The sequence below is a fragment of the Chenopodium quinoa genome, unplaced genomic scaffold (assembly GCF_001683475.1).
Source record: "Chenopodium quinoa cultivar QQ74 unplaced genomic scaffold, ASM168347v1, whole genome shotgun sequence".
Taxonomy (NCBI): Eukaryota; Viridiplantae; Streptophyta; class Magnoliopsida; order Caryophyllales; family Amaranthaceae; genus Chenopodium; species Chenopodium quinoa.
The window spans coordinates 4,093,983-4,103,849 of record NW_018742205.1 but is presented as its reverse complement, the minus strand read 5'-3'; the positions used below and the strand labels follow the sequence as shown (position 1 = coordinate 4,103,849).

Sequence of the window (9,867 nt, the reverse complement as noted above, 5' to 3'; positions counted from 1 at the left end):
AATCCTTCATTTTAAAATAATTATTTACTTTAGATTCTAAATAATCATTTACTTTATGTTCTAAATCATTAGGGATTTTTAAGCAAATTTGGAGATTTTGCAAAAACTCTTGCATCGAATGTGAAAGAGTTGTATAACATGCTAGGCCAAGCAAAAGATATCTTTGTTGAGGAAGAAACAACTGGGAAAATGCATCATTTTATAGACAACATTTGGTGCAAGTATACCACAAAGGTATTATAACCATGTTCTAAAGTACTTATGTTCTAAAGTATATTCAGCTTATGTTCTAAAGTATATTCAGCCTATGTTCTAAAGTCTAATTTTTATATTTAAAATAGTTCAACATATATAAATATTAGCCTTATTGTACTATAAATTATGTTTTCTTATATTACAGCCATTGGAAAATCAAGAAGAAGAAAAGCAATCAAATAAAAATCCTTCCATTCTTAGTCAAGATCAACATTTCTTCGATGAGCCGGCATTCATGGAAGAATTGGATATGTTGATGAACAAAGCATGGAAGAAGTTCAACAATGAAAATTCACCAAAGACATCGACATTTGGTAATTACATGATTAATTTCCAAAATGTACCTATGTTCTAAATGATGCTCTTAAATCGAGTCTCTATGTTCTAAATCAAATCCTTATGATATATTTATGTTCTAAAATTGTGTCTTATAATTACTATGAAGGTTTGACATCAAACGAAGGAGAAAAAGAAGAGAACAATGAAGAAAGGAAAAGCAAGGAGAAGAAAGATGATAGTATCCTCTCACCAATAGTTGGTAATTTCACATTATTTTCAAACTCATTTCTATAATAATTTTTTTTTTTTTTTTTTTTTTTTTTTTTTTTTTGCAGTTTGAGCAAATGAAAAGGTTAAGAATGGAGTATTGTTGGAAGATTATAACATCAAAAATAAATGATGAAAGGAAAAGACCGATGAAGATAGAAGTAAATGATGAACGGAAAAGAGTGATGAAGAACAAGATTGATATATGATTGTGTAGATCTTAAGTATATATCTTTAGAGAGATATTTAAAACAAATATAATAGTACATTTCTTTATTTTTTTTTATGTATACATAAATATATTATAACAAGACACATATGTTAGTTTAGTACCCTTGCTTATGGTATTGATGATAAGATTACGGTTTTGATATTTTGGTTTAAAAATGTAGCCAAAAAGTTAATTCTACCTCCTTTTATAGTTAGTTTTTGGGTGCAAAATGACCATTATACCCTTAATTTTTTTTTAAATAACCTTATTAAATTACAAATTTGATTTCATTAAATAAACCCCAAGCTTAATTAATTTCACCCTCATCCCCATTATTTTTCTCTCTCCTCCTCCTATCCCATTCTCATGGTGGGTTCGTCGGTGGTTTCCAATCATTGGTGGTTTCAGACTTTCAGGTCGTGGGTGGTATGCTCAATTCGCGGGGTTTGTTGGTGGTAGGTTGGTGGGTTCAGATCAGTGGGTTTGTGGGTAGATCAGTGGGTTTGTGGTTGGTTTGTGGGTTAGTTGGGGTCGGTGGGTTTGGTGGGTTGCTGCAATGGGTTTGGTGTATTCTTGGCTTGGGTCGGTGGGTTTGGTGGGTTGCTGCAATGGGTTTGGTGTATTCTTGGCTTAGATCGGTAGGTTTGGTGGGTTTCAGGTTTAGATCGTTTGTTAGGATCGGTGGTAGTGGGTACGTGAGCTCGTGGCTTAGATCGGTGGGTTTGGTGGCTTAGATCGGTGTTGCGGTTGGGTGGTGGTGGGTTCGGTGTTTTGTGGTGCTGGCTGGTGGTGTTGGGTTGTTCCGGTGTTGCTGCGTGGTGGTGGTGGGTGGTTTCCGTGCTGCTAGTGGTGGTGGGTTATTTAGTTTAATCTCGGTTAAATTTTTTTTTTTTTTTTTTGGGTTGGATTAATAGTTAACTATATGCCCTTATTTTTCAATAACCATGCTTAAGATCTTTTGCCTAGGTTTCCGCAAAACCCCTCTTTGTTGCGAGTGAAGTTTGGTGGTGGTAGAAGTCATGTTCTAATGTAATTAGTTTAGAATACAAGACATTATGGTGTTGATAAGTAATCATACAAACAACAAATTAAAAATATAAGCAACTTAGAATATAAAGGTTAAAATTTAAAACATAAAGGAAAACTATAGAACCTATTAATTAGATTAGAACATACAATAAACTTTAGACTATAGAGAATAATTGGACAAAAAAAAATGATATTATGTTTTCAATATAATAAAATAAAATACAAAAAAAAAAAAAAAATTACACGAATTTTTTTCCATGTGCAAGTAATGAGATTATTTTTAAAAATAAAACGTCTCATGCGATTGTACTAATTGCATATCCATCAACCTGAAAAAAAGTTAAAAATAATTAGAACATAAACACATAAAAATATTAATAGAATGTTTACTTACAATATTACTTGACTTTCCCGGGACAATTGCGACTATCATGATGGCGAAGCTCTCCACATGCTCTACATAATATTTTCTTCTTTTGACTTTGTTCAATAGCTTTTTCTCTGTCACTCTTTATTCTCTTGTCACTATTTGGAACATGGATATAATTTGACACACTGATCTCATTTGGAACATGGACATCATTTGGAACATTAACCTGATTTGGAACATGAACCCCCGTGCCTTTGTTCTTTGAAATTTTAGGAGGTTTGATCAAAACTTCAAAAGGTAGACTAGCTCCAATAAGCATTTCAATGTCTTTAACTTTGCTAGAAAGATTGTTGCTTCCATTTATTGTTTTCTTCCGTTCCAAATCTATCCTCATGACTCGAAGTTTTTTGACAAGATCACTAAGATCATCTTCATTATTTTGCACTAAACTCACACAAGCATGAATTTTAGACCATAAATCATTTAATAGCATCTTCTTATCTACTGCATTAATACATTCCTCCAACACATTACCCTCTAAATCAAAAATGGGCTTCTTATAAGCCATTGTACATCATTCAGAACGTAGGCCTTGGGAATTTTTTCTAACATCCTTGCCTTCCATACCCAAATAATATGCTTACAAGGCACACCATCACGTTCAAATTTTTTACAAAAACACTTGGTATCAAAGGTAGTTGGATAAAAACAACATCAAAAGTCCTCCTCCTAGATCCTTTCCTCAATTTGAAAATGTAAAACTCATTGTCCTTCTTCATCTCTTCAACACCATAATTAAAACATCCAATTTCAAACTCATATTGAAATTCATAGAAAATTGTTGTTGTAAACAACTCGGAAGCATCTTTCTATAAAGGAATTGGAGTCTTACACTCCGGACGCTTATTCTTCGAATCATTATCCATTTTATTTTTGAGTGTGCCTTTGAGCATCCAATGCACATTCAAACTTATAGAATATAGAAAGTAACTTTAAAACATAGAAGATAACTTTAGAACATAGAGTGAATTACATTAGAACATATAAAAATAATATACATGACATGCTTATTATGATCTAAATATTATTAAAACATAAAGCGAAAACTTTTAAACATGTAAGACAAAATTTAGAACATAAAAAGAGAACTATAAAATAAATAGTAAAACTTTAAAACATAAAAAGAAAACTTTAGAGCATAAAAGGAAAACTTTAGAACATAATGAATTAATTTATCTTCTAAACTTGCTTAGAACATATTTACTTTAGAGCATATTGAGTTACTTTAGAATGTAAAACATAAACTAGAACATTAATAACAAACTAAAGAGAGAAAAACACTTCAGAACATCGAGAGAAACATTAGAACATAAAAAGTAACTTTAGAACATATTTCGATTATTACATATTACCTCATGTAGAACTCAATCAGAGTGAGATGAGGATTTGTAAACATAGTGAAAAAATTATTTTCAGTTTTTGATCTAGAAGTGGTCCTCATGATGCCACCCAAAAATAAATCTCTGAAATAGGTCGGAATCCACATATCACGTATATTGTACATATGCGCTAACCATTCATATTATTCAAATGGAATTCTGAAATAACTTAGTTCCATTTTTGTTCAAACTTTGTCGGCTTAATCTCTAAATGCCAAACACATGTACAAAGTTTTTTCAGAAAATCGATGTCTTGGGCGATTCCCTGACCTACTTTTTCAAGCACCTTTTTCATAATATGCCATATACAAAACCTATGTTCTGTAGTTTGAAAAAATTACGAATAGCAACTCTCATTGCAGGGTCTTGATCGGTAATCAAACAAACAGACTCATTATTTCCCATGGCTTTAAGAAAAGTTTTTAAAACCCATTCAAAAGAAGGTATATCTTCATGAGCTACAAAGATGCCGCAAAAGTAACACATTTCTCATGGTAATCAGCTCCAATAAATGAACCAAAGATCGTATTATATCTGTAACATACACAAATAATATATGCAGAAAATATTAGAACATAAGGATAAACTTTAGAACATAGAGATAAACTTTAGAACATTAAGGATAAACTTTAGAGCATAGTAATTTACTTTAATTATTAAACTTGCCAATAACATAGTTACTTTAGAACATAGTGAATTACTCCAGAACATAAACAATAAATTTAGAATATAGATTGAAGCTTTAAAACCTAATAAGTAAACTTTAGAACATATAGACATAATGTTTAGAACACAAGACATAATGTTTAAAACATCAGAACATGATGGATATTAGTTTAAAACATAAAGCATAAAGTGTAAAACGCAAGAGCATAAAGTTTAAAACATAAAAGCATGATTGATATATTTTAGAACATAAGGCATATATGTATAGAACATCATCATATATGTTTAGAGCATAAGACATACATAGTTTAGATTATAAGACATATATGTTTAGAACATCAGAAAATGATGGATATTTGTTTTGGAACACAAGGCAATAAGGCATAATGTTTAGAATATAAGAACTTATGTTTACAAAATTAGGATGTAAAAGTAAAATATTTAGAATATAAGAACGCAATAAATATTACTTAAGATTATGAAAAAAATATATATTTAAAACATCACTTGTTTGTTTTGAATGTGGTATCAAAAGAAACATATCGCCAAAAAGTTCATAATTTTTCCGACAAATAGGATCAACCCATAAAGCTCTACAAAGTCTATCTTCTTTATCAACATCATAGTCAAAGAAAAATGCACTCTATAACAATTTCTTATTTTGAAAATTATCCACAAACATTTGGGCATCTGATCCGTCAATGTAAGCCTTCAAATCTCTATAAAAAATTTTGAAATCTTGTTTAGATGCACCAATATTATCATGTGATCCAACTAATTCTTTCATCATAGTATAAGACCTCACAGGACCAACATTTACCTGTTTAAAAAGAGAAATAAAAATTACTATGATTAAGGTTAAACGTTAGAACATAATAAATCATAACAAAGAAAACATTATTTAGCACATAAGAATAATCACCTTTGAATTATCAACAATCAACTTTTTATGCATAAAATGCATTTTTCTATTATCCTTATGAAATTTTGCACAACTTGGAGTATATAAAGGATGATTATGTGCTTCTTTGAAATGAGTAACAACATACTTTCCGTCCTCATATCTCATACATATGTGAGCATTGCATCCTACGCGAGTGACTAAACGTTTACTAGTAATACGAACTTTTCCTTCTTCATCAACGGTTTGTCAAGCAATAGATTTTCTTATTGCTTTGAAACCTTCCTTATTGCAAACTCCATATTGAAAAGTAATTACATCTTTGTTATTATTCTTCCTTTTTGTAGTAGATTTCCTAGAAGTAAACCTAGCGGCATTTGCATATGCTTTGTAAAAACTAAGACCCTCCTCGGGATCTTTAAATATCATCCCCACACTGGGTTTTAACTCCTTGGGAACACTTGGAATCCATTACTTAGTGGTACCACCAGGACTAAATGATCCATCCACCTCAGGAGTACGATAAATAATACAAACTACATTAGAACATTAAAAAAAAAACATTAGAACTCGAAAGTAAACATTAGAATATAAAAAGTAAAATTTAAAACTAGAAGGTAAACTTTAAAACATACAATGAATGTTTTAGAACATAAAGAAAACAATAGAACGTAAAAATAAACTTTAAAAATAAAGAGGAGAGATACATAGAAAACTTTAGAACATACAGAGAAAACTTTAATTAGAACATTACTGATAAACTTTAGAACATAGTAAAGAAACTTTAGAACATGTAAGTAAAGTTTAGAACATGTAAGTAAATTGAAATTAAAGCATTAAAAACAATAAAATTACCTGAATGAGTAACAGAGGAAGAAGTAGAATTAGGTTCAACACCATCTAAATCCATGAATATGCAAAAACCTAATTTCAAAACACAAATTGTAGCAAAAAAGCAACCTGAAATTAAAATCCAATAAAATTCAAGCAAATAGAAAAACTCAAGCAAATAAAAAAAAAACTAGAAAACTAGAAGACAAAATTGATGAAATTAGGGAAAAAAAAACCTCAAGCAAATTCGCAAAAAAAAAAAAAATCTGGAAAAAAAAATCGAAAACTAAAATCGAAAAATTAAAACAAACAAATTGAAAATTAAAACAAAGAAATCTAAAGATGTAAACTCTAAATTGATGAAAGTAAAAACAAAAATAAGGAAAATCGAAAAAAAACCCAAAAAAAAAACAGAAAAATCGAAAAAAAAAACCAAAAAAAAAAAAACAAATTGAAAATAAAAACGATGAAATCTAAAGATGTAAACTCTAAATTGATGAAAGTACAAACAAAAAAAAAAGGAAAATCGCACAAAAAAAAAAAGATAAATCGAAACAAAAAATCGCATGCAAAATCTGAAAAGAAATCTGGAAAAAAAAAGGAATAAAATGAAATCAGAATATTTTAAGAATTGATAAACTTACCAGAGTTTGAATTCTTTGATAAAGATTGGGTACTTTTGAGTTTTTGAGTTTTGAGGAAAGAGAAGATTTCGAGGAGAGAGAAAATGTTGAGGAGAGAGAAGGAATTGTCTTGAGATTTAGGGTATTTTGTTAGAAAGGTAATAAAAAAATTGTACACAATTACAGAAATGCCATTACTAAAGGATGATTTAAGATGGTTAGATAAAAAACTAATAAATGGCTGAGATTGATTCTTATATAAGATTGGGTTCTTATATAGAGTAGGGTTCTTACATGAGCCTTCATATATATATATATATAGAAATGGGATCATATAAGACCACATCCCTTATGTGAGAACCTGGTATATGTGAGAACATATTACAACCATTGGATCAATTGCATCCAATGGTTACCATTCATCCCGGTCAAATATAATTTCAAAAAACAAAAAAAAAAAAATCAGCGTTTTCTCTCTCCTCCTTCATTTTGCAAGTTATTTTCTCTCTCCTCCTTCATCACCATTGTTGAATTTACCTCAATTGCAGCTATTCTATCTCATCTCTTTATGTATTTCCAGCAAAACCTACGATTCTCCCCTTCTTTCTCCCAAAACCCTAAAATCAATCGGCAATCAACGCATCAAAGATCAGCATTTCACAAAAACCGATTTCTTAGACGCCGAAATCCTGTTTTTGCTATCCTTGAGTTTCGAGGTCGGAACCATGAAGAATTCGGTGTTTTTGGTGATTGAAGAATTGATGATGAAGCTTAAAGAGGTGGCTTAAGAAGTGTGAGATGGTGAGCACCGAGGTTTGTTGTGATGTCATAGATTTGATGTACGAGAACGATGAGATATCGCGGATGTTAGTGGAATCGCCGGTGTACCTTGCGGCGACGATTGTGGTTAGTTTTTCTAATTTGATTTTTGTTATCATTATATTTCTTTGATTTAATTTCGATTTTGTAACAAGTTTTTTCTGATTTTGATTGCGAAATTTAGGGTTTTTCGATCATTTGTTTGTGTATTTGTGATTTTGATTGCTATTCATTCTAGGGATTCTTCAATTATATGTTTTCAATTCTTCATTCTAGGGATTCTGTCATCAGAAATACGGAAGTTGAAATTGTGGTTCCTGCTCATGTATTTGGTCTTGTGTATGGCGAAGGTGGTGCTAATCTATCTCGTCTGAAACAGGTAATCAATTCCTGATCATTGATCTTGATGTTTTTTTATTATCAATTTGTGCAGAAGGTTTCTTGATTATGAGTAAATTTCTTGAAATTCCCAGCATTTTGCTAATTTTGGATTCTAGTATGAATTGTTGATTGAGTTGAAAGATGTTTGTAGAATTCAATTGAGATTGGAATGGTAAATTAGGAATGGAGATGAGTTCGCAGTCATAGAGGCGGTTGGTGACTACTCGTGACTTGGTTGAAGAAGCTAAGAAGCGAATTGTCATTCTTTCGATATGTGTTGTCGGTCTTTCTTACCTCATGTTCTGTAAGATCACTGATACACAATAGGAATTTTCAGAAAGGAAAAAAAAAATGACTAATTTCTGTTGGATGCTTCTAAGGAGTTTGATTCTTATGGTGAGTGAGTGAGTCTATGCAACACAAGATTGGATTATTTATAGTATTCTTTTTATCACTTATTGAATTATTGAATAGCTTTAGGATGCAGAGCAAACTTTTTTGTTGTTTCCTATTGTGACATATTTGAACATATAATTATTTTTATGCTATGTTGATGCTTTTTTCATGGTACGTGATTGACCATATCTTTCTCATTCCTTTTACATATAGCTAGACTAGCTTCTAAATCTGTGTGATGCACGAGTCAAAGGAAAAAATAGTGTTTGGTTGTTGAGGTTCATAGTTATGGTTGTGGTCAATTTTTTGTAGTGATTATAATTCAACTATTGAGAGTTAAATGAAATTGGTTTTTCCAAAGTGTTAGGTTACTAACTGCTGATTATTGCTCCGTTTAACATAGAAATCACAACCCATTCTCATCGTATCTTATTGAATTTGATTATTACTCCGTTTAACATAGCAATTTAGGGATGTGTTCGATTGGGTGGATGCTAATAGTACAGGTCGTATAATTCCTCTTGAAGGAGCTGATGTCGAATATGATTTTGCCAGTAAAAAGATTGAGGAGATTGAATCTGATGTGATGAAACATATTGTGGAACAGAAAAAGTTACTTGGCATCACATTGGTAATGGAAACTTTATTAATTTAAAATATAAACTTTCTCATCGTATCTTATGTGCTTCATTAATTTGTCTCCTTGTACATACGTTACCATTGGAAAGGCATATATCTGTTACAAATGAGTAACTAAGTATTTGCTCATTTGTTAAATGAGCAAAAAAATTGATTGCTCATTTCCCAAATAATCAAAGAAATGTTTTCTTATTTTACAAATGAGTAACTTTTTTTGAAACATTTACAAATGAGTAACTAATTATTTGCTCATTTGACAAATGAGCAAAGAAATGTTTGCTCATTTCACAAATGAGCAAAGAAATGCTTGTTGATTTAATGAATGATTAAAGAAATGTTTGCTCATTTGACAAATAAGTAACTAACTAGCTATTTGCTCATTTGTAAAATTAACAAATAAGTATTTGCTGATTTGATAAATGAGCAACTAACTATTTGCTCATTTGCTAAAAGTTGATCTTTCTTCATTGATGTTTACAAAAAATTACAGGTTATAAAATTGCAAAACAATTCTTTGCTTATTTATCAAATGAGCAGATACTTTTGGCTCATTTTGTCAAAAAATAATATTTATTCTTTACCAATTTGTCAAAAATGAGCAATTAGTTTTTGCGCTCATTTGTCAAATGAGCAAATATTTTTTTGCTCATTTGCCAAATGAGCAAAAAAATTCAATGCTCCTTTTTCAAATGAGAAAACTATTTAATGCTCATTTGTCAAATAGGTTATTGGCTGACTTCCTGACTAATTCAAGCAATACA

At 30.5% G+C, this 9,867-nt stretch overlaps 1 protein-coding gene across 1 annotated transcript; it reads right to left on the bottom strand.

Annotated features, from left to right (window-relative positions):
* Positions 1 to 2,439: 2,439 nt before the first annotated feature.
* Positions 2,440 to 2,979, bottom strand: LOC110732215. Its single transcript, XM_021912135.1, has one exon. It carries the CDS (start codon positions 2,977 to 2,979, stop codon positions 2,440 to 2,442), a length of 540 nt encoding a protein of 179 aa, XP_021767827.1.
* Between the last annotated feature and the right edge of the window lie 6,888 nt (positions 2,980 to 9,867).

Bases quoted from the DNA above. Each gene is read 5' to 3' on its own strand.
- LOC110732215 (XM_021912135.1), bottom strand. From the start codon at position 2,979: ATGGCTTATAAGAAGCCCATTTTTGATTTAGAGGGTAATGTGTTGGAG.